This window comes from Enoplosus armatus, chromosome 10 (assembly GCF_043641665.1).
Source record: "Enoplosus armatus isolate fEnoArm2 chromosome 10, fEnoArm2.hap1, whole genome shotgun sequence".
In the NCBI taxonomy this organism is placed as follows: Eukaryota; Metazoa; Chordata; class Actinopteri; order Centrarchiformes; family Enoplosidae; genus Enoplosus; species Enoplosus armatus.
The window spans coordinates 18739393-18765487 of NC_092189.1; the positions used below are offsets into that span (position 1 = coordinate 18739393).

The window sequence follows — 26095 nt, forward strand, 5'->3', positions numbered from 1 at the left end:
CCTCAACTGGATGTGATATCTGTACAAGTGAGTTAACTTCAAATAGGAACCAAAATGGTTTTTAGCAGAAAGCAGAACATAACGATATATTGAGTTTGTTGATGTAGTTTTTCACCAGTCTGTTGGCTGATTTGACAGGTCCGTAGCTAGAAGGGCAACTTCAGTAAAATACTGGTTTTGCGGCATGAAGCAACACACTGATTCACCAGTGTCGTGCATCATTTGTAAACCTTGGTGTGCTTGAACTGCTCATGCTGCATGACCTGGACAATTAATATGTGTAACAGTGGAAGTACTGGATCATTAGACATGAAGAAGACAAAGATAATAACCTTATATGAGACTGTTTCTCAAACTGTAAGCTGCTACAATTTCTCAGTGCATTGCTGCATCCACAACCTGCTTTGTCCTTCAAAGTAATTAACCCAACCGCTCTATTTTGTAAATTCACATCGCGACTTGGGATGAAGTCGTCCCAGCCAAGCATACCATTACGCCACCTCCCTACAGCCTTTCCTCCCAAAACCCCATTGATTTGGGTCAAACATTTACACAAGTCCCAAGAGCAAAGTCACATGCCCCTTAAACATAATAAACAAAAGCGAACATTAGATCAACTTTATCTCTTGTTAAAGTTATTTTTCTAATGTAGCGGGACACAAAAAGGCAAGCAGGTAGAAAAACAAAAGCACTAAGTGGCATAAAAAGGATTTTTTAAAATAATAATAAAAAAAATAACATACCAACTGCGGAAACTTAATTTCCTGAGATGGTGTGCAAAAAGCTGCCTCTTTTTTGGAGGGGGGGGGGGTAATTTGGGGACATTTAAAAAAGAAAACATTGTATTTTCAAACCAGTTTGGCTACATAGAGAGATCACATAACCCTTGTTTTTGTTAAGACTGGAATACAAATATCAGTATCTTCTTGCTGTAAGTTTAAAAACTGTACACAGACAGGTTACATTCATTTCATAACCTACTACTTTTGCTTGTACATCAAACTAAGGAAAGGACACAGAAAAAGAGAGAAAGACATGAAACAGGCCCCTCTTTGGACACACTACAGTCTAAGACAGCAGAATTGAATTCAGTATTTTTTCCCAAATCAACAGATAGTTATTGTGTTTTTTTTCTGGCAGAGAACTGGACTATACTGTAGATGTTATGTGAAGATAAACCTGTGGATCTTTACAGTCTTCAGAAGACCTCTGGTTGGAGCAGAGGACAATTGTCTTCCTCTTCGATCAGAGCATCTGACAGCTATCCACTCCTCCTCCTCATCTTCTTCTTTCTCTTCCTCTTTGGAGTGTGAACTGGCTGCTGGGAACCAGAGAGTTGTGGATGGATTGTTATTGGGACCTCAATCTGTCCATCTGACGCTCTGTGAACCTGTCTGATAACAACTTGTCACTAGGGAACTTATCGCTATGATCCCGGTTGCCATGCCTACCTCCTCCGGTCACCAGGGCAAGCGTGTGTGTGTGTATGTTTGTGTGTGTGTGTGTGTGTGTATGGCTACAGTTGGTCGTTGGGATGCTGCTCTCTGTCGCCCTCTGGTGGCTTGACTGTATTTTGTCCGGGGGATGGTGCATGAGGAGGGTGTGCGACAGCAGGCGGGAGGGTGTGTGTGATGGGCACGGCGCTGGGCACAATGCCTTCAACAGGAGGCGGGAGGCCGCCAGCTGGCAAGTTCACCACTCCTGGGGGATACCTGGAGAGGAGAGAAGGAGGTGGAGAGAGACGCAAAACTGAGTCATCAAAGCACAACTGAAACAACAATTACAAATATGTGACCTTGTTATGACCTCCACAATCAGTGCAGTAGACCTCCATTAAAATTAGACAAGCCTTTAAAGCTAAAAAGCTACATTAAGAGATTACTTTGGCGATGTAGTACTGTAGCACACATCAGTACCATAGAGTATTGCACCTCCATAAAGTTGGGCGACTCAGAACACAGACACATTTTTAAAAAATGAGCAGAGGGTACGATATTCTGACTTGTATTCCCAAGTATATAGCTCCAAAAATGTTTGATCCTACACTTCCCATAATGCAGCACAACAGTCTTTTCATAAAGACCGTCACTACTAAGTAAATGTTCACATCTCTCCAAGCCAATATCGAGATGACCTGATGACATTGTCCAGGGTTCTTTTCTCAGATTTTAGACGGCTCTCTCCAGAGCCGCAGAAAACATCACACAGCTGGCTTCCAATGTGTAAAGCCAGTGGAGTTCCCCTACATCACATGTGGCCATATTACTACAGTGGCCTGTAGTATTTTGTGTAATACTGGTGGGAAGAGAAGCAAAGTATTTTGGTAGGAAAGATGGGACTGGATTTGTGCAGCGTCACTTCATCCCCCACATCAACAAAGTAATGACGTTTAGGACAGAAAATAATGATTATTTTCATTGATGATTGATCTACCGATTCTTTTCTCAATCAATCAGTTAATCACTTGACTATTAAATCTCAGAAAACAGTGAACGATGGCTGTCACAAAGTCCCAGAGCCCACAGTGATGTTTTCAGACTGCTTATATTGTCCAATGACTATTCCATAACCCACAGACTTTCCATTTACTATCATATAAGATACAGGGAAAAGGCAAATCCTAACAGTTCACGAGATGGATTGAGTGAATGTTTGCCATTTCCCCTTGAAAAATGACAATTAATTAATTACCAATATAGCTGCATATTAACCATTAAATTGACTAATCATTTAAGCTGTACTGAAATTTAGAGAGTGGGGCTTTTTGACAGCTGGTTTACAAAGGGTTACAACAAACAAAGGATCAGCAATTAATCAAGCTTCATATTGCCAATACCAATCCATCAAAAAAGAAAAGCCTTGATCAGCCCTCATACAGGCCCTACAGATCAGCTGTGGACCGCCCTACTGACTGATTGACAGATGAAAGAACAAATGGTTAAATGTTAGACGGGGCTATATCACAGCCCGATGTGTTGTTGTAGCAGCTCTGTCGATTTCTGCGGGTTGTTGCTGCTAACAACACTAATCTGATGAACGCATTAGAGAAACAATGTCTACCCAACAGCGTAATTATAGACTGATGTGCTGCCTCTCTTATGCTGTGTAGTTCTGATGGCAGTAACATGCTCTATATATCAGTAATTACATTTAGGGAGAAATCTGCTGTCATTAGTACCTTTCTAACCGTGGCTGTTCACATTCTGTATTTTCAAAACATTTGGCAAACATTTTATCAATCAATCACTTTTCCAAGGTTTGGGGGGAAAAAATCAAACTGTACTGACCACTACAGGTTTCTTTATCCTGATGTCAGTTATTACCTATAAGCCCCGTTGAGCTCGGGGTGGACGGTAGCTGGGTCAACTCCTGCCCAGTGGTTGTTCTGGGAGAGGAACTCCTTATTCACACAGTTCTTCAGACTGTCTGGGATACGACCTGAAAAGTAGAGAGACGGAGGGCAAGAGAATTATGAAGTGCTAAAATATATTTAATAAAGGAAACAAATAAACAGTCCAATGTTCACACTGAACTTGTTTGTGTTCCTGCTCTACATTTCAAAGCAGGTGTGATTTTCCGCCGAGACACAAAAGTTAGAAGAGATTAAACAGGCCAATGGTAAAAAGACGCTGGGGAAACCACAAGACAACGGGAAAGAGAGAAAGAAGAAGAAAAAGAGGATAGAAAGAAGGCATTGATGTATAATAAGAGACATCTGTAAAACTGTTGACAGGACACCTCCAGCTATAAACATGGTTTATTACTCTTTGTATTGTGTATTTTTAAGCCATGGAGGTTTAATCGTCACACATCACCGCTGTGTACGAGCATGCTACGTGCATTTGGGTTGGTTCACATAGCCCGGCTGGGCCAGAGGCATGATGGGATCAATGCTATTGCGCATATTCAGTGGCTGAATACCATGAAAATAACCTGGAAGCTAAAAACTTTCTTGCTGTCAGGCGAGCAATTATTATTTGACTGAATAAGTGCCATCTTTGGGTCCAGTATCCAGCTCTTATAAAACAAAAACAAAGGCCTTAAAATCTCTGGGCTAAAAGAATAAGAAGGGCAGTTTATGCTGGACTGCAGCTGAACACCTGAAAATATCTCTTATTACACTTGTGTTTACTAGCAGAGGTCATGTTTTCCATAAATTCATATGTGTCTCCATTACTCTGTGTGTGTGTGTGTGTGTGTGTGTGTGTATATGCTACCTGTGATAGCCCTTCGGATCTCCCTGGCTGCCTCCTCTCTCATCTCCAGCGATGCCTGTTCACTGTACCAGGCAGCATGTGGGGTGCAGATCAGATTGGGAACGTCCTTCAGCGGGCCCTGACTGAAGCTGACACATGTACATACAGCGCAGTCAGTTACTGTCGACTAATTTCTAGATTATTTTTTCAAATTACATCTAATTCATCGCTGTCTGTAGAATAAATAATAAACGTTATGTCTTCAGATTGCTTGATTTGTGCGACCAACAGTCCAGTCAAAATTGTTGTACTACTAGAATTATACTAGTGAATTATACTAATTCACATTTTCTTGAGCTGAAAAGAATAAATGTATATATTATGTATATACATTTACAGATATATATTCACATGGAAATTATCCTTCAACAGCATTAATCTGAAATAAAAAGATTTAAAAAACAGAGAGTGTATTACCTGAAAGGCTCTGTCTCATGAACATCCAGAGCAGCTCCACGTATCCTCCCCTCCTTCAGGGCCTGAGCCAGGGCCTTCTCATCCACCAGACCCCCCCTGGCCGTGTTCACCAGGAACGCCCCCTGTCGCATCTTTAACACACACATACACACATATATTTACTTTGATCTAATAAGATAAAGCTATACACCTGATTTACATTTATATTTATATTGATCCAATTTGGTTTAAGGACATTAAACCAATTAGCCCATTAGCTAATTGTCTTTAAAATATGTGACAAAACAAATGTCAAGAAACATTACACACACATAAAAGCTTAGAAAGCACTTTTTTTCTCTGCTGTCGGTTCAGAGAGTCCTCGAGAAACCTAACCATAGTAATAAATATGTGATATTTAATTGATCCACGTGTTCTTGCCCTCCTCCAGCAAGGTCATAGTGTATCCTGTGTCAAGTTAGCTTTCGACTGTGCCGCACGACAAACATATTTCTTGAGTGTATCAGTCGTCGCATGTGATGCACACAGTAGAGAACATCATCTGTATGGAGGAAGAGGGTTCCCTGGGTATCCACGTCTTAAATATTCATGGCCATGGGATGAAGTTGTTGATGTAGGGATGAATAAATAATTCAAGTGTGTATATGTGTGTGTGTGTGTGTGTGTGTGTGTGTGTGTGTGTGTGTGTGTGCGTGCTGCTGTCCCTCTACCTGTTTGATGGTGAAGTCGTTGATCAGGTGGTGGTTGTGTTCGTTGAGGCTGCAGTGCAGAGAGACACAGTCGGAGTGGAAGAGCAGGTCCTGAGGAGAAATGCGGAAAAGATAAATCTTGATCCTCTGTTTACTTTATGCAGCTGCTCACTACTGCAGGGGCTTCACAGTCGCCATTTTATAAAACAGTAGATTTACACTGGAGTGAAAACTGTACTCACTGATTTTCAACCAGATCACACTTCACATCTTCCATAAACCAAATCAGTTTTACATTTCTGTTGTTATTCTGTTAGTCAGTAAATTGTACAACTGTTTATCTTTATAAGAAATACAAGAGTATATATTTGGTTTATTACTGATATTATCACAATTATAGTTAATGAACACAAGGGGGCGTCACTCCTTCCCCACATACAGAAGGCATGGCAACATAACCATAAATACACATTTGTCATGCTGTGTGGTGGAGAAAACAGTGTTTTGTCATCAAAAAGAAAAGGAGAAAATTGATTTTTTTCCTCAGTAAAAAGAAGATTTAGTCTGAATCGGTTTATATTCCATGCTAGTGCTGTGTCAGTCAGTTCTGTCGCTGTCATGGGGGACATACTTTGCTGATACTGGCTTTACATGCAGAGCAACTTAAAAAAACTGTCTGCATCCCCCTGAAACCAGTGAATGTCTGGAGCAAAAACAGGGCCTGGACTTCCCTCCCTGGTAGTAACACACAGTCCACTGTTGCTTTATAAAGTAGAAGGTGTAGCAATCCTTAATATCAGCATTTTTAAGTAAAACAGCTGTGGCAGTAAAGGTCATTGAAATGATCAGGACTTAAAGCTGTACAGCTGCAGGAAGGACCGCTTTTAAGTTAAATTTTCTTTCTTTTTTTTTTCATAATCTGAGTTCATATGAATATAACACAAGCGCTGGAAGTGGTTGGAAGGTTGCTGATTTCTCAGAAACAAAATGGCCCCACTCATACCCGAGTGTGTGTGTGCCTCTGTGTGTGTGTGTTAGCATGTGTGCTACCTGTAGTGTGGTGACTCTTTGTAGTCCCAGGGATCTCTCTACACCGTCAGCCAAATAAGGGTCATAGAAGATCACATTGAAGCCAAAGGCCTTTGCTCGCAGCGCGACAGCCTGGCCCACTCGACCTAGAAACACATGAATACACACAGGCATGGAGGTGCACACACATTAATACACACACAGGAGCATTTAGACAAATTACACACACATGAATTCACATTCAAATGGAACATAAAAAAACAAGTTAACATTTTTGTGCGTCTGATATTACCTTTTTTGACTTTTGCCTTTACAAATTAGATAATTCTCTCTCTACACACATCTGTTCATTATTACTGAAAAAGCTTCCAGACTGTACAGGGAAGAGATTTGCATTCTGCTTCTGGTTAATCCGCTTATATTTTATTGGCAGTAACTCCTTAGGAAGCCAATTTAGCTGAGCTAAGGACAAAACTTCCCAAAATGGAAAATAGACAAAAATCCTTTGATTAAAAACTTCAGCACTACTCCTCAGCAACAACCTCTTCAGTCTGACCACCCTGTATCAGACAAACTGAACAAGATAACAACCTTTTTATACGTAGCTCTATGGATGGTCTGTCGGTCGCTCAGTCCACCACTTTGGTCCAGACTGAAATATTTCAACTATTGTTGGTACAGACATTCATGGCCCCCAGAAGAGATGAATACTACTACTAATACGACTTTGGTGATCCCCTAATTTTTACTCTAGTGCCACCAGCTGGTTAAAATGTTTGTTTTAGAGTGAAATTTCTCAACCATGAAATTTAGTACAGACATAATCAGCAGGAGCAAAGTTTTTTTTTTTATGTCAAACTAAAACCATTTCTTTCAGCCTCAGCTGTACATTGTGTTTAGTGCTAAGTAACAAATGCTAGCATGCTAACAGGCTAAACTAAGATGGAATACAAGGTAAACATTATACCTGCTAAACATCAGCATGTTAGCATTCTCATTATGAGTACGTTAGCATGTTGATACGTTACAGGTTAGCTCAAAGCACTGCTGTGCCTACATAAAGCCTTACAGATGGCTGTAGACTCTCTTTTTCTCTTTACAGCTCTATGCTAAGTAGGTCTCACTGCAGAGGCTTTGTGCGTTGTTACTCACCAAGCCCTATAAGTCCCAGTGTCTCCCCCCTGATCCTCGCGGCTCCTGATGCCACCTCTCGGATCTGCTCCACGCTCTGAACCCGCGTGCCCTCCCGGAGAGCCTGATGTGAATTACAATTACTTATTACATGCAAATACCACACAGACAGCAAAAAACATTTACAGTTTAACACAATCCAGGTGTATTTCATAATGTCTGCACTTAAAGACCAAAGTCTAAATCCTTTTAGATATTGTGATCATAAAATATAAGTCTGTTACTTATAACTGATTTGAGGAACAAATCATTTTACTGTACCTTCTACATCTTACATCAACGTCTTTCAAATACAGCGACATTCTAAAGAAAATGAAATGTTTCAATTTTGCTGATTTGTCAGTAGACAATTATTAGTAATTGTCGAAACTAAAAAATTGTGATAACTGAGTGAACGCCTCCAATACATGTAGAATTAAATCCAATTTCATTTCAGTCCTTTTTATTGGCCACACAAGGATACAAACCTGGTGCAGCCAGGTGGTGCGTCGGTACAAGGTGAGGATGTGACACAGCGTGGAGTCCGCCGTCTCCTCCACTGAGGCTGCCGGCATATTACATACAGCTATGCCTGTTGGACCAGAGAGCAGATAAGGATTAGTAATAGCTTTTTTGTGGACATTTGAGGAGAGAGATGAAGTTCGGTGAAAGCTATTTTGGTGGAGAAGTGCAGACCCAAGATGTGGTGTCAGCAGTTTTCTCTACAAACGCTACTGGAAACTTGGTGGAGGAAGATAGGGGATGTTAGTAAAGGTCCAGGTGCTGCAGGACAGACATGAGCTTTAAGAAAAAGCTTTACTCACTCCACTTTCTTAATACAAATATTACTGACTTGTTGCAAACATGGCAACACCTATTGGCAGCAGAAAAAAAGTTTTTGGGAGATTGGCACTTTGGTCAAATTTGTTGCTGAGCAGTGGTGGAAGTTAACTAAGTACATTTACTCTCATTTCGTACATTTCATTCAGCACCTGAACACAGACGCACAAACAGTTTGAGTTATTTAAATAAAAGATAGATAGCAATGTGCGTTACCCAGCGATAACACAGTGGTGGAAAGTAACTAAGTACATATACTCAAGTACTGTACTTAAGTACAATTTTGAATTACTTGAACTTTACTTTTTTGCACTTTATACTTCTACTCTACTACATCTACTACAGTATTGTGCTTTTTACTTACATACATTTATTTGACAACATTAGTTACTTTGCAGATTAAATTATTATTTTTTAAATCCGAAATATAAATCGATTATCTTGTATTATTATTGATTAAGCTTCCTGGCAGTATGTAGAGTAGTTGAAATTAGCCCCACCTCTACCAGTTTCAACATTAATGATGCTTACATATTAATGTATCACTAATTATAATCTAGTGACATATGTTATTCTGAACGGCATAACAAGTTTATTTTGATGCTAATACTTGAGTAAGATTTGAATGCAGTTTTTATCAGTAGCTCTGGAGTTAAATGGTACTACTACTTTCCCTGTTTACATAGGAAGTAACTGTGGTGCAATAAGAGACTGGGTACAAGTTTGGGGGGAAATTATATACACACATATATATATACACACACACACACACACACAAACACACACATATATACATACATAACAATACATGGTTGTTCTCCTCTAAAGTACTGCCAAACATAAATATGGCTACAGTCTCTATGTTTTATTAATACTCGTGACCCATATTACCTAACACTGAGTAGGCTAAAGAAGTATGAGTGAATGGTGTTAATGGATGATGTTTATGTGCAGTAAGGATATTGATATTGGAACAGTTCAGCAGAACAGTGTGTGTGTGTGTGTGTGTGTGTGTGTGTGTGTGTGTTTGTTCTCACCCAGTTCCCCGGCAGATTTGATGTCAATGTTGTCATAACCGCTGCCGATGCGGACGATGATGCGCAGAGCTTTAAACTTTTCTAGGTCTTCTCTCATCAGAGTGATGGTGTGGTACATCAGAGCTCCTACAGCTTCATTCAGCACCTGCACACACAGACACAGAAACACTGTAGCTAGCAATATGTGTTTGTGTGTGTATATGTGAAATATGTAAATCTGTGCAGGGTTATTTAACCTCTGTGCCTACACACCCAGGTATAACACAGACAGTGGTGCAAACAATTTTGAATTACTTGTACTTTGAGTATTTTTCTGCTACTTTGTACTGCACTACATTTATATGACAACTTGTAGATTCAGATTAATGATACAAAACATAATCAACAAATACATTATGACTTCTCATTATTATTATAGGTGAAAATAAGACTTTATTGATCCCTGGAGGGAAATTCAAAAGCTACCCAGCAGTATATTAATTAATAAAAACTATCCACCTTTACCAGTTGCAACATTAAAGTGATGATAATGCATCAATAATTATAATCCAATAACATACAGTATTCTGAAATGGGCCATTCTGCATAAACAAATTGGACAAAGTGTACAGATCAAGGCATCAGCATGTGTTTGTGTGGGTGGCTTCGCAGAAATCACTTTGAATGTCAGCAACCAGAGTTCACCGAGTTCACCATGTTTCCATAAACTCAGTATCTTTTTTTCAGGATATGCTGTTTATATCGTTCTCATATCCTGTTATTTTAATATCCCTGCCTGCATGCAACGACTGCTTTTCCTGAATATTACCATGGAAACTAAGCTTGTATAAGCACAGGAATCGAGATAAGGTGTCTCTGCATCGAACACAACTGAGGAACTTGGGAACACATGGGACTCTCCCCGGCTCCTAATCAGGACGGCGGCTTATTGTCTTAATTGAAAGTGAAATATTACACCTCAAAAGCAGATAACTTGACAAGCATATAGAATGGGAATATACGGCTATGTGTGAAAACCAGTTCACTCACCTTTTAATTGGTTCTCAGTTAATCTTACAATCTCTTTCTAACGTTGCCAGCTCTTCTCTTCATGTGTGTGCGCGAGGATGAAAATGACATGCGGTTCAATTACAATAAAGAAGCCCTTTTAATTACACAATGAGGTGGCTGCTTACTCGAGAGCCAGAGAGGGAGAGAGAGAGAGAGCAGGAGATAGATAGTGAGCCATCTGTTTCTCCCACGCTGTGGCCTACTGAGCGCGCTCACAGAGAGAGTGTGCCTGGCAGACACCCAGAGCCAGACGTAACCCTGCCAGACATACAAACCCATTTACAATCCATAGTGGCTGTGGCAAGATCCGAGCCTGACCCACATTTTAAGTTTGCTCTCTGGACTCTTCTTTAATTTTATGTCCTTCTTTTCACTTTTTTCTTTTACTTCTCTTTTTTTTTGTCGTTTTTGTGTTCTTTTTTTTGATTTCTTTTTCATTTTTTGCACGTCCTTAACACACAGCCAAAACAGTTTTTATGTGCCAACTTCAGATTCTTCTTTTACGATGATATCTCAGGTGCTAATACTGCATTCACACGATGTAAGTGGACTGGCAAAAACAGGAAAAATTACTTGGGAGCATTCATGCATTATTGCAAGATGGTTACCCCCACTGTTGTTCTTGTAGCCATAATTTAAATCGCCGAAATTAGCTTTTTTATTGTGTTTTGCGATTTGATATTGTCGCAGTCATAAAGTTCCTGATATGTCCGACTCAGAGTTGCACTTGGAGGCTGACATGAACTGTTTTTTAAACTGTTCTAATTAATTATAATTTATACATCAGCAGGACCAGAGTCTATGATGTGTGTACATGATCTAGTTAAGTGTGTTACCTTCTCGTGGATCTCCTGCGTGGACTGGGCGTCACAGAAGGCCACGGTTGCTACGTCTTTCAGGATGGGCATCTCCACTGTGCAGTCACGCCCGTCCAGCAGCGCCACCAGGGGGCGTGGGTGCATAGGCCCGTTCATAATGGGTGGCCTGATGCCTACACACACACACAAACACACACAAAGAAAGAGAATGTGTCAGATGGGCAGAACAAAAGTGGCAACGAAGAGTAACCTGGAGAGAAAATCGTCTTTATTGTTTGAGGCGGTGTAGAATTACATTTAATCAGCATCATTTCTTATTGTTGTGATGAAACACCTACACAACTGCACTCGCCCTCAGAGAAATCAGAAGCTGTGAATTGGAAAAAAGGTCATTTTTTTCTCTGCTGTATATTATTGGAACTTCAGTCGTGCATTAATTTGTCGGGTCGTGTCTTCCAGCATTTCTTAAACGTGTCATTTATGAAATCTATAAGTGAAGATAAGCTGCTGTTCCTGGGCACAGATGAGGTCCTGCATCCCATAATGTTTCTGCTCCGAACTGATACAGTTGCTATGACAACTATGACAGTAAGCATGGGGGGGGGGGCTGTCCCGGAGCAGCTGTCTGTCTGCTGCAGAGCTAATTCCTGTTGTGAGAGGTCATGTTTCACAGCTGTTTTTCTCTTTATTACTTTTAAAGATTTTATTGTTTCTGATTAATTATTACTGACTTTTTAATGATAGTTATATAGTTTTATATATATTTATTTTAATGATAGTTATAATGATAGTTTGGTGACTCTTTGAAACAGGCAGTAATTGGGAGGATGGATGAGGTGGGTACTGTAGGTAGGCTGGTAGAAAATAGTACAGAGTTTAAAACAAATGCCCTCAAACATTCAGAATATCCCTGTAGCATAAAAATCCAGAGGCATAAAACACCATGATAATTAGGATCGTTTTGCATTTCATCCAGTTCACATCACTGAAGCTCTCATATATTGACAGTGCTCGCCCCTGCGGACCACTGAGAGTGACTCTTGGGAGCCACGGGGCGGTCTGGACCAGAAAACAGCTGAGCATGCAGCCTGAAACTCTAGATTATGTCTCTGTCTATTATCTAGCATATCTTGAATGTTAAGGTACAAATATGCAACAAAAAAATGTGATATTTCACAACTCAAAAAAACTCAAAATGTAACTGAAAATGATAAGGTGGGCTGAGAAGGTACAGCAGTTCATATGAGGTAGTGAGATATGTGTCATGAGAGACAGCCAGTTCTTGAAATCTGACTGTAATCTGTCAATAATGAGTAAGAGTGAGCCCCCGCTCCTTCAACCGTTCTACAGGATGTTTTATTAAATCATCTTTGCAGATTAAACCATTACCCTGAGAGTGCTGCCAGGCTTTTTGGGAGAATAATTGGCATTTTAAGGCAGACGTGGGCCGCTGTTCAGGTTTAATAGAAGCAGAGGTCGATGGGAGTTGCATTTCTTACTTTTCCTTAACTAGCTCCCCACTGCAATCTGCTTGGATCTCTTGGTTTGTCTCTCCTTTCAGGTAACTTAAGGGTTAATCATTCCAGACTGACTGAGGACCACGACATCTGAGAGACAGACAGATGTAGCTTCAGAGGAAAATCTAAGACAGTGTATGTAATTGGGTCTCTTTGACATGCAAAGTTTCGACAGCTCTCTAAAACACTGTAGATGAAATAAGTGCAGAGTTATGGCTGTTTCTGCTGATGCTGACTCTACCCGTCACTCATTCCTGACTTTTTTTCCCATCTGAGATGTGCAGGCTGACATCTCATATAAGCAGCCACCTCATTCATTCCACTCAAAATATTCCTACGAAAACTTTTTTGCGACCTCCAGATGGATACACAGTTGCAATTCACTCAGTTTGAGACTTTTTTCCAGTTGCATGGGCTAACATCATGAGAAAATAACCAAATCTTTAAACCATTCATTTCAAAAACAGCATTCTACAGTCTCTACAATGTTTTGAATGCCAAGGATCCCTGAGAATCAGATTTGTGGACAGAAGTTTGGCAGCTCCAAACCCACAAATTAGTTTGGAATATCTGGGCAGGGAAGCTGAGTAACCCTTCCCTCAGCACTTATCATGGCCTACGAGTGAAATGAATTAAAGGAAAAATCTCTGCCAGTAGGTATCATTCATCTCATCATTTCCAGTTGTGTTTTTTTTGTGTGATTCACCTGTTTTCTGGTACTTAAACTTGCTTCATATATTGTATATGTCGACTTCAGTTAGTGAGCTCACGTTTCCCAGAGTGCCTTATGACAATCTTCAGAAAAAAGGTGTGAACATGTTGCATTTTGGTTTTAGAATGATAGAAATGCAAAGTGACTTTCTGGTTTATTAAACCCCCAAACCCTTCTGTAAATACAACATGTCTTGTGGTTGCATTGCAGATGATCCTGTCGTTGGAGACATTTGTGTCTCTGTCTCTCCTGCAATCGATTGATTTCTTCTTGTATGACGGTTGCATGTGGCAAACATTTTTTTTACAGCTGATAAAACTCATTGTTGTGGCTTGGAAATGTGTTGTCATGGTGTCACATCATCCACATTTGGCCAGTTAGTAGTCGCTTGTATGTGCTCAGGCGGAGCAGCTCAATGACCAGAAGACGAGGACTGTGTTGTACTGGGCACCTCCCAGGAGTGAATAAGTATAACTGCATGAATAATATGAATAAGAAGCAGGGAGGTACTGGGAAAAAAATAAACCTGTAGTCCTGTAATGTAGTCGTGGTGTCAAATGCTGTCGTAGAATGCAAATATCTTATCTAAAAAGATCAAGTTCAGGTTTGCAAATGTGCTTTTCTATGACCGTTGAGTGAGCCAGTGTGCATGCACGAGGAAATAATGTATACAGTGCTTACATGCATTTCTGGTTCATGCTCCAGTGTGCTTCAGGGTTTGGCTATAACAGAAAACAAGTATTCATAATCTGTATTTAGAGAACAGAAATGATGAATCTGTCTTATGTCTGTCTTATGATGTTACATTTTAAAACATCAGTATTTAGTTCTGAGGTACATATTTTTAATACCTGACTGCTAATTTAATTTTTTTTCAAACAGCATGCTTATGAGCTATTTTTAAACCAGCACACTTCCTCCTGCATGTATCATGCAGCCGTAGAGCAGAGTGTGGGAGAGTATACCCAGAGCCATGTTACTGTAACCATAGAATACGTTTGAGCAAACGTATTAACTTCAGCAATTCAACACTGATATTTGCATTTACAGTAGCTTTTGTGGTTGGATGCAGTTGCATGTTGTTTTAGTTTTGGTTGCATGTGGTTTTAGGTTGCAGTGTGGCAAAAAAAAAGATTAGCAGTCCCGCAACCAGAAATGTACAACGTATCTGAAAATACTTATTGGTTGAGCTGAATGTCTAAAATCCCAGTTTCAGCCCTGGATTCGCTTACAGCATGCTGTAGCACTGACAACTTGTCTCAATTGAACCTTACTATAAGAAGATAAAAGCACTTCCTGTGTGCTTTGACTGTTAAAACAAAATTGAAGGATTGATTTTTCAGCACTTTGAAGCTGCAGAGAAGCAAAGGCAGCCCACAATTTAGCTCAATCCATCACTCAATATCTGTATTGTCTTCTTATCTGCATCGTCAGATTTCAGTATGAAACCTGATCTGGTGAAGCAGCTCCACAGCGCAGTAAGACCAATAAGGTGAAACTCAAATCCTGCTCACAATGCCTTATGTGAGCTGGTAAAACATTAGCTTTCCATAATAGGATTTGCCTGGAGGCCATTGCTCTTACACATCAATACAAAATCGATGGTGCATGGCTGAGAAATTGGAATTCAAAAACAGCAAAGAGTACTCTCAGGCTTCAACACAGCCTTCATTGTAACTCAGATGTAATCATAAGTAGCACACTTGCCTCTAGGCGCTCCACTCTACAGTATTTTGGCCTACAGTCGTCTTTTGTAGGATTTAATTTGAGCAGAAACACTTGGGAACAAAGCGTGATTCAGAGATGGCGAGTGTAATTAAGCAGGCATGATGTTCACTTGTACAAAATAATGAAAGCTGGCCAGTCTAATCAGTTGTGCAGCAGAGTGGCGTTTTTTGGAAAGTAACAAGAGATTCCAGACATTTCTCTGGCTCACACTTGGTCAGAGTGAGGGAGGAAATAGCTTTCATTCCAGCACCAAGCATGACCTTGGGAGGACCAGCACTACTGACTGCTGAGTAGTACTATACGATAAAACACCCGTCTATTCTCTCTCCGTCTCTCTCTCTCTCTCTCTCTCTCTCTCTCTCTCTCACACAGACCTCAGTACAACTGTAAATATTAATCCACTCTCTCTATGAATTCCTAAATCAAACAAACTCAAATGGCCAAATTATCTCCCGGTCGCTTTTATTTCATGTATTTTCTCGCTTTCTAGTGACATTAAACACTCATTAAATTCTTCATTTTATTAAATAATTGCACACTTTTCTAAACTTCAAAACCTCATCCATCTCTAACTCTTTCATTGTATTCAATACTCCAGTACACTCCGCTCTCTCTATGTCTCTCTACCCCCCATAGCCCCGGGGTTGGGTGACTGCTGGGAGCTTTCACAGTGCAAACAGGCCTCTTGACAGCCAATGGGGGCCACAGCTCCAGCTCTGCTCTTGCCATCTATCTGGGGTTTCTGTGCAACTATGGTTTGATTTAGATTCACTACTTGGTAAACACTGAATGAGGGAATGCAGTAGTAGTGATTTGCAGCCAAGGTAACATTAAAGATGGAAAAGAAGAAAGTTTTGTTGGTGGTAATTGCTCATTAGAATTAATGACCATCTGCATAGTAGCGACTCTGCTTTTGCAGTATGTGCTTAAGGGCCTGGGACACTAAATGACATCCCCCGATATGAAAATTGCGTCCCTTGGAAAATTTGTAATCAGACCAAAATGACGCTAAAACCGTCTGACTGACATTGAGAGATCGAAAAAGCATCTGCCAAAGACTGCTAGAACTGAATTATGTGAGCCAGTGGGAAAGCCATGCAGCCTCCCCATATTCAGCTGTCATTGACCAGCTCACAAGAACAGCTGGATTTTTGTCCCAGAGGAACGAGACATGTTTTTGGACTGTCAGTCAACAGAGACAATGTCAAAGATCAGCAATTTTCACATGTTTTTAAATGTGCAGGTCAACGGGAAGTCTGCCAGCCGTGATAGAGAGTGATCTGCCAAAACAAGCCGCAAGTCCCTGGTTCTGACCGACACCAAAGAACCACAGTGTGTCACAACACACACTCGTATTACAGAGGGTTTCATTTCCACAGCATCTGTGGGTCAGAACACAAATCTAGAGCTGAAATGATTCATTCATCGATTAGCCAATGGACATATAAATAATAATAATAAACTATTTTGGTAATCAGTTAAACGTTAAGTAATTTTTCAACCAAAAATGCTAAAAAAAAAAAGTTCCAGCTTCAGTTTTCAGAATTTGCCACTTTTCTCTGTTTTATATCATTGTGTACTGACTCTTTTTGGATTTTGGACGATTGGTTGGCCAAAACAAAAGATTTGAAATGTCACCATAGACTCTGAGAAATTGTAATGAATGAAAACAATAATTTTTTAAAACACTTATTAATCAATAATGAAAATAATTGTTAGTTGCAACTCTACATAAATCGTATTCAGTGTATGTTGTGTTGAATATGACACCCATAAACATCTCTCACTTTCACAGCCAACACATAGGCCTATCAGATATGTTAGGATCAAAGCGAGCGTCCATTCTCCTCATTTCAGTCGACTCAAACTACAAAACATTTTTGGTTTTTGCCGAATATACACAACAAGCTGCTGTTTTCTTTGGTTCTTCAGTTCTGAAACAAGCTTAGACTTCCTGAATTTAATTTCTTTTCAGTCCGACTGAACTGAAGGTGGACGCCGGGAAGATGGCACATTCACATTTCAGCTGCAGTGTTTGTGTGTTTCGCTGTGCACAGGGGAGAAGAGAGAGAAGACAGCAGATCTTTGCTGTCGGCACCTGTGATCAGTCAGCCGCCTGCGACTGTAGCAGCCAACCATTGAGCCTCAGCACGGCTGATTTATAACGTTACTGGCTCTTGTGGCATGCAGCAACATGGCGTGGTTAAAAAGCCCCTATATCCTCGTCTTTCAACCCCTCACTGTTGATCTCGCCATCCCTTCATCTCTTGTTGCCTCATTTTCAGATCTCCATCTCTCATTTCAGTCTCGTTTCCCCAGGCTTTCTTTATCTCCCTTGCCATTTCCTTTCTTCTCCTGTCCCAGCCATCTCTCTAGCAGTGAGAAAAGCCTCGCTTTATATCATCACTGTATTTATATGCTTATAAAACGCCTGAATATCCAGGTACAGAGTGTTCAGGCAGCTTGACATTTCTGCATGTCTTTCTTTCTTTCTTTCTTTCTTTTTGTCTTCTGTCTCTCTCTACCCACACTTCAGTTTCCAGGGAGGAAAGAGGAGAAGACAGACATATCCCTCGCCACCAGTCTCTCTTTCTCTTTCTCCCTCTCACACACAGTGTGTTTCCATCACTTCAGAGGACATTAAATTGAGTTATATCCATTTCCTGGAGACTTAACCTAACCCTAACCACTACTTGCTTAGCCCCAACCTATCGCTAACCTTAAACCACCTAAAATGTAATGATTTACCTTATGGGAACTTTTGGGCATTTTGTCCCCAAGAGGAAGGTCCCACAATTTGACTGTGTAAACAGATTTATGTCCCCACAACACGACTAACACACACACATTCTGCCCCCCCACATATACAGAAATACAGGTGCATACTCAGCACATCAATCCATGCAGGTTTACACGTCTAATATGCAGTGATATATGATACATACAACTGTTGACACATAGGAATCTCTCTCACACAAAGACTAGTTTACACACACACACACACACACACACACACACACACACATATGTAAGGTCTTAATTTGCAGGTACTGTATCAGCAAGCCAGTTCAGGTTTGTCAGCTTTTTGTTCCCATTACTAAAGACACCAGCAGCAAAACAGACAGACAGACATGGCGATACAACAATGTTTGGCTGCATCTTAGTTGTGGCAACTGATTCAGAGTCAAAGTTTGAATTTGTAGTTTTTAGTTCCAGTTGTACTGTTAGTTCACCTCTGTGAAAACCTCTAGTAAGCTTTCAATTTTATAGCAGTCCTACTTGCTTTTTTGTTAGCTAGAAGGTGAATAGGGACCAGCTATGGTTTGAAAGCACAATTCTCAGCTTTATAGTAACTACTGCATAGGTCTAGATCAAGTTATACAGTGATAGCCACAATATCAGTCCCCACACACCCCTGCACTGTATCAGAGACCAGAGGGTCACACAAACATTTTACAACATTAAAGGCTGGATATGCAGCCTTTCCATGTGATTAGAAAACGTAATTTAAATTGAAAAATGTGCTTATTTCATTAGATGTTGTAGCAACAAGTAATTTTCAACATTGTAAGCTTCTGAAGTCTGAAAAGAGGAAAATAGCTCTTCACCACTCTACATATCCAGTGTGATGGGTGTCACCTGTAGGCACTGCTGGTTTGTACGCCGTCATGAACCTAAAGGTTAAGAATTACTGGCTTAAGCAATACTTGTGCTACAGGAAATACTACATGTAAGTACAGGCTGTAACTGGATTATTGTATGGCCGTCGGCCTGTAATATTGGATTAAATGTTCATATGCAGAAGAAAGTCACAATCACTTTGAAGGTTCAATTGGATTGGGGTCAGTTTGGATACTCTGAAGCAAATGTGCCCCATTAATGGATTATTACGACTATGAGGCATTTATGTATTATAGATAAAGGGCTCACAAACTAACATCCAAGGACCCACAGGGGGTCTTTAAGTGGGTTCAAGGGTTTAACCAAAATGAAAAATACTTTAATTTCACGTATTTACTTTCTCCATTTATTAGTTGGTTTATTAGTCAGAATGGCTGTTTATTATGTCTAATTGAGAGCATTCAGTATGCCTAGATGAGTTCATACTCACGATATATTTGTGATCACAGTAGATTCACAGTTTGTCAGTAGCGGATGTACATACACATCAAGTCTACCACATTTCTATTTTTTCAGATCTTTTGATGAAAAAAAACAAGCTGCTGATTTTAAAAAATGAGATTACCAAAGTTACTGGGCGTTTGGCACTTTTTAAAATGAAAGTCACCTTATAAAATATTGGAGTACAAGCCTTTTAGTGCAGACAATATACATTTGTGTGTGATAACATCAAAAGCAAAACTGTGCCAGCTTGCAGGCTGCTATCTCTTTGAGTGTCTGCTGCACGGCTACCAGCTGAGTTCTTTCAGCTGCAGACTCACCTGACTCTGCTGACACATACATTTTTACCAACTGTTACACGTTTCTGAGTAATTTGTGCTTGTTGAGTTACAGCCTACCTACTAATTGTTGTTTTGGGCTGTTGCCTTGTTATCTTCTGTGTAAGTGATGGCATTGTTATTTAGCCACCTGTCTAGACTGTAACACTTCTCAATTACATTTCCCTTTTTGAATGGTGTTTCTAAATAAAATGCACAAGTTGTTTCCAAGTAGTTAAATGTAACTGGCAAGGATTATATTGGCTAACCACCACTACAAACTGCTCATGCCATAAAATGCCCACCTATTCAGTAACGGCAGGTAGATCTTTCACTGTCGCTTCCCTTTTATCTCAAGCACTTTCTTTGTATGCATTAGATATAATAGACTAAGCCTTTCAATGGTTGGTAGTGCACCCAGTCTCTTTGCAGAGCACTTCATGCTTTATAGATTTCTAAGTGCTGTCAATTATACCTACTTACTGTAGGTATCTTTTTTTTTTTTTACACTAAAAAAAAGTCCCTGCTTACATCAAATGCACAACTCAAAATACTCATTCCTGATGGTGGTGCAGTTAAAATTAAAGTTTGAATGCAATATGAAAGATGTATTTATTTACCATGTCTTTTGTGTGTAAAATGGTACAAATGAAATGGATATGTAAAGCTTAATAACGTATTAGTGGTAGTAAAGTTTTAATCTGGAATTTGTCTGTTCATTGCTGTTATAGCCTATATTTAGTCTGCGTCGTGCAGGTGTGTTTCATGACTTGTAAACTAATTGTACTTCCAAGTGACATCAGGTTGTGGTTTTTCTGTTAAGTTGGCAGCATGTCACAACATGAGCAGCTTGCTTGATTCTGTCCTTTGACTTAATCTATATGGGACCTCCTGGTGGGAAACTGCCTGGAGCTACAAAGCACATTCACGTCACTCTTCACCTTTTAATCAGCTTATGAGATCATTCTGTAAATTCAAATACAGTCAAGTCAAATTACCCAAACAGGTCTTCAACTTAACAATAAGATTACACTTAGTCTTTTGTGCTGTGACTGACGTGTGTCACTGATCGAGGCCTTTATAAATCAGATGAGACATGACTCAACACTCGTGGATCAGAGGACCCCTGCCTTCCAAATCATGAATCAACACATCCATCAGTCACCAGGCGACGACAAACTGATTATAAAGCAGCCCTCAAAGGTTCAGTGATCATCACCGTGGGCCGAAACAGATCCAATGACCGGATAAGTTTCACAATTATTGACTGATGGTGATTTGTGCACAAGCATCTTAAAAGGGAAATCCTCCCTGAACCATAATTCATAGTCGCTGTTCTTGTGACCTTGGATTCTCGAGCTTTTAGGGCGGATATGGAGATCTCTCCCAGAGCGAGGAGAAGAAGAAAAAAAAAAAAGGAAAAAGATCAGAGCTGCAACTTTAATCTTTGATGTCATCAAGAGACACTGCCCGCAGCGTGTTGATGACATCACAGATTACAATCTCTACGATCTATGTTTTCTTTTGGGAGAAACAGACTCACAAATTCAGATTTAGGTGACCACAAATACAATTATTCAGCTTTAGGGTGGATGATCATTTATCCTCACACCCTCCTCCTCCTGCTCCACACCCAGCCCTCCATCCACCCTCCACCTACCCTCCCACCCCCACCCCCCGACACCTTATTCTTTACCAATCTACCTTGATCCCATTTTCCAGAACAGTCTTTTCTAGCCCCTATCATGAGGTGCATCTGTCACCTGTGTGCGAAACCGGCTGTGTGCATGCATGTGTACACTTGAATGTGTGTGTGTCAGTTGAGTTCCCGAAATGTGTGTGTGTGTGTGTGTGTGTATGTGTGTGTGTGTGTGTGTGTGTGTGGGTGTGCATGTGTGTGATTTGTGTGTGCAAAGGCAACTGCTCTCCGTAAAAAAAAGAAGCACAATGAAAGGGAAATATGTGTCATGTCCTTGCTAGCCCTCGAAGGAGAGAGAGATCTATTTCTGTCGCCACAAATGGAGGTGTTCAAGCAGCCTTCAATAGCAGAGATTTGCCTCTTTACACACACACACACACACACACACACACACACACACACACACACACACACACACACACACACCGGGAGCTAGAGAAAAGGCTAACCATTCTTGTGTGGCAAGAGAGAGGCTGAGCGATAAAAAAAAAGATAATAGAGTGAGAGAGAGAGAATCAAGAAGAGAAGGAGGAGGACACGGAAAAAGGGAGAGGAAGAGAGAGAAGGGGGAGGGGAGGAGGAAGGCAGAATAATGTACACTGAGTTCATAAATATTGGCACACACACACATAGACACACACACTAACACACACACAGTTTCCACATTAAAGCAGAGTGCTAGTTGTTTACCTAGAGGCATGCCTTTGTTGAGGAGATGTGAGCTTCCCATGGTGTGTTCCCCAGCCGGCCAGCACACAACAGAAACCTACAGTCTTCACACAGCAGACATGAACAGGAATCCAGTCAGCATATGGCGGCTGTGGCCAGCTACCTCGCTTCCCTTAGTCCTCCTCCCAGCCCCTCAGTGACAAGCATACACATGTGCTCCCCCTCTTTTCTCTCTCTCTCTCTCCCTCCCCTCCCTTCCGTCCCCTTCGCTAGCCCGCTCTCTCTATCTGTCTTACCCCTCCCTCCTTCCCTCCCTGCCGTCTCTAGCTACCTCCCTCCCCTCCCTTTCTCACTTTCTATTACAGCAAGTCTTTCCGTCTCTCCCTCTGTCTCTGTCACCCAAAAAAAAAAAAATGTGCACACACACACACACACCGAATTCAAGCACTGCTGCATTTATGGGAACGGGAGGGCAAGAGGGTGTAAAAGAGATGGCGGGGGGAGACAGAGTGTGTGAGTGTGTGTTTGAGAGTGTGCGTGTGTGAGAGAGAGAGAGAGCAGGAATGGGGAGGAGCTAATGTTGGCCAAAATTCATCTTTTGTTTCCTGAAAGACGACAAGGAGAAAAAAAAAGAAAAGAAAGAAGAGTTATGCAATTACAAGGCTGTAGCAAGAGAGGAAAAACTTGTTCTTTCTCAGGGAAACAATTACAAAGCTCATAAAACATGTTATGACACTATAATCAGTGTGTGTTTTTAATAAATAATGACAAACCCTCCAAACCAAACTTAATTGCTGGTTTTGTTATTCTAATTTTACTTTATAAGTTTACTTGTGCCACTACACAAGTTCAGATCACAGTCCCAAGTGTGTCCGCGTTCATATTCAAACTTGAAAATAAGTCATTTCAATAACGTAAAGTTCCCACTTTTAATGACAGCGCTATATTGCCATGCATGAATACAGGTGTATTACTATTTTAAATTTAAAGTAAGGTGGGTGAATAATCTGATATTCTACTCCACCACCCAAGTAATTACGTAACATCTGCTTCTGATCACTTATTCTAGTTTGATGTTTAAATTCAACTCTTTGTGGTGCTTTGTGATATTATTGGAATGAAACGCAAAACTCTTATTACTAATGTTATTATTGTCACAGGACTGGACAAAACTGTTGCTGACTATACTGATTATTATTTGTGTGACAAACAACATGTGGAGTCCTTGATATGTCTTATCTTCTAGGAGCTTTTAAACACATTTAAAAAATCAGGCAATTCAAATTATTCAAAATACTGTTCCGGGTATTAAATATTTAAATATATTTTGAATGGTAAGGGATACATTTAAACTTAAGCCAGTTACAAATCATGGTACTACTGAAACTTTCATCAGTTAATTTGCCTCCATAAAACAAATGGACAAAATAGAATTAATTACATATTAAAAATTGTTATTAATTTCATTTTAGCATTTCTTCATTATTTACAGCAGTGTAAATAAAAAGTACGTTTATGAGGGATCCAACTAGTAAAAGCACACTCACACACCATCTCATTACTCCTGTACTTTGCAACAATTTATCTGTTTAATCTGCGACCCAAATTAATGTTTTATGATATGATATCCATGTCCTGTTGAATGTAGAACATGAACACCAGCCAACAGCATAGTGTTGTCTATGATGTCTTCTCCCCCGTTGTGGCTGTGTTGTTGTATAATTGTTCTTTTGATGCGCATGTAAATATGGCAGGCCGTGTTTTTAATCAGATACGTTTGCTCATGTAATCACTTCAATCTCTTAAACGTTCCATCTCTGTGCTTTGGTCTGGTTAACACCTATACACTTGCTCAGGCTCCTTCTGTTCCTGCAGTGGTGATTTTACAGTTACTCTCATCTATACTTGGCCATTTGATTACCACAATGATATAAGCAGCCTCAGACGCCCCCCCCTAACTGCCAGGGCCTAACCTAGTTTAACAGCAATGACGGTTGCATCACATCCTCACTATTGGTAAATGTCACAGACAGCCAGTGGGCGAGTTGTTCAAATCCAAAAAGAGGCAGAGGGTCAGAGAAACAGTTGTTTTCAACACTGTCGGTAGGCTGACTCATGACCTTTGTCATATGTTATCACTGCAACCATTCTCTTCAACCATTCCTGTCAGCTGCTGGCTTCATCCTAAACACAGTGATAAAACAGATTTAGCTTAAAAATTACTTTTCACCTTCAAAGGAAAATGAGCAATGTGCTCCTCGTTTTTTGCTTTATGTAGACGGTGGAGCAGGGCTCTACATTGGGATTCTGGCTCCTTTAAAAGGAGTAGATAGCTCCAAGGCCCTGTTTTTTCTTTGATAAAATAATCCAATTGGAATTTCACGGCCTCTCCTCTCCAGCTGTTCGTCACCATCTCTCACCCCACTGGGTCAGAGAGCAGAGACATTTGATGGGAATTATACCTAATCGAAAGTCAGCAAGGGTACATGTAGTGTAAGGTTCAAAGCAAAATTGCATTTGGCATGTTTTGTGACTGCTGCCTGCCAGGGTGCTGCAGGCAAATACCACCAACACCACGAGTCACTGTGACTGTAGGTGTGTTCATTTAATGACGTCCACACCAGATGGGGGAGTCATGGTGGGAGAAGAACATGACCCAATCATTCCTCAAAACAAGAAGTAAACATTGAAACTAATATAACTGTGGCAATAAAACAAAACATGTGGTCCAAAAAAACTATTGCATGACATTTTTGACCAGCTGCAGGTGACGGCATATTGGAGTTTCAGAGCCGACACACTTAAGATCAAAACCAAAGGATGTGCTTCTTTGTGGTCACAAACCCACCATTCTGTGTGCAAGAACATACCAAATTCAGCTTTGTATGGAGTTTACTGCTGGTCTGACCCATGACACCATCTCTAGAGACTCACCTTAATGCCCAGTTGACACTGCAGCACTGAACAGTGTCACAGTTTCAAATCCGTCTGTGGCAGCAGTGGAGTGGGTAAGTGGAAAACCCCTTATGTTTGTCATGCAAAAGTTGACTTGAATTGCATCTGACTATGGCAGCCACTCTAAATAGACCTAAGGCTGTCCCTGAGTTTCAGATGTGGCAGCTAGTTCCCCTTTTTTCACCTTAATACTATAAACAGTACAACAAAAAAAATCTGTTCCTGAAAAAGCTGATGTACTCAAGCGTAGATAATTTTCAAATCGCAACAGCTACTTTAATAGTTTGCTATGGGATTTAGGAGATTTGTGAGGCAGTAATACATCAAATTTTGCTCTACAAAGTATCAGCCACTTGCTGTTTGAAAAAGCAGCACTTGAGCTGTCTAATGTCTAACCATAATAACCATGATATATTAAACAGTGATCCATTTCTTAAATGACAAATATCTCTGTACTTGTCATCACACCCCACATGGATGGTATTACTATGGGGTCCTTGTCTTATAGCATTAAATGTAACAATGCCAGTTGCATGTATAACAAGGAATGTGCAGGTCCAGCTTCAGGTCTTATATCAAAGTCAAACTGAACTGAGTCAGTAACGTGAGAAGCTACAGACACATTTATCGTGTTGACAGGACCGATGGCAACTTCACTCCAACCACCTCTTACACGCAAGAGACAAATGTTCCCCGGGAGGTAGAGGAAACATGAAGCATACTCTAAATAAGGATGGATAGAGGAGAGGACAATGTCTGGACTCCTGTAGCTACACTGGGAAAAGGGATAGAGAGGATAGAAGAGAGTAAGACCAAATGCTCCTTAAATAGAGGAACAAGTAGTGATCAGCAGAATATTTAATGCTGCTCATGAGGAAATAGGAGGAATAATAGAAAGAAGTGAGAGGAGGAAAGAGGTGAAAGCACAGCTCAGTCTTTATTGTGTGCAAACCAAGCAGATATTCACACATATATTGTGTGAGGGTGGACATTAACAGTTACACCCTTTCCTCTCTTTATCACTCCACAAGCAACGTTTTCACTTCCTCCTCCTCTTTTTCCACTCCTCT

General features: G+C 40.5%; 1 protein-coding gene across 2 annotated transcripts; it reads right to left on the reverse strand.

Annotated features, from left to right (window-relative positions):
* Positions 1–658: 658 nt before the first annotated feature.
* LOC139291157 (C-terminal binding protein 1) lies at positions 659–22257 on the reverse strand. Of its 2 annotated transcripts, none has more exons than XM_070913095.1 (11): positions 22092–22257; positions 11325–11479; positions 9439–9583; positions 8050–8153; positions 7544–7646; positions 6413–6537; positions 5384–5473; positions 4674–4804; positions 4218–4345; positions 3324–3438; positions 659–1712 (listed from the first exon to the last, which is right to left on the reverse strand). In XM_070913095.1, the coding sequence occupies exons 1-11, from the start codon at positions 22129–22131 to the stop codon at positions 1517–1519; spliced, it is 1332 nt and encodes a 443-aa protein (XP_070769196.1). In that variant the 5' UTR covers positions 22132–22257; the 3' UTR covers positions 659–1516. The 2 variants fall into 2 exon arrangements, with proteins under 2 accessions (XP_070769196.1, XP_070769197.1); XM_070913096.1 differs by having other exon boundaries at positions 1579–1712; positions 3288–3438.
* Positions 22258–26095: the final 3838 nt, after the last annotated feature.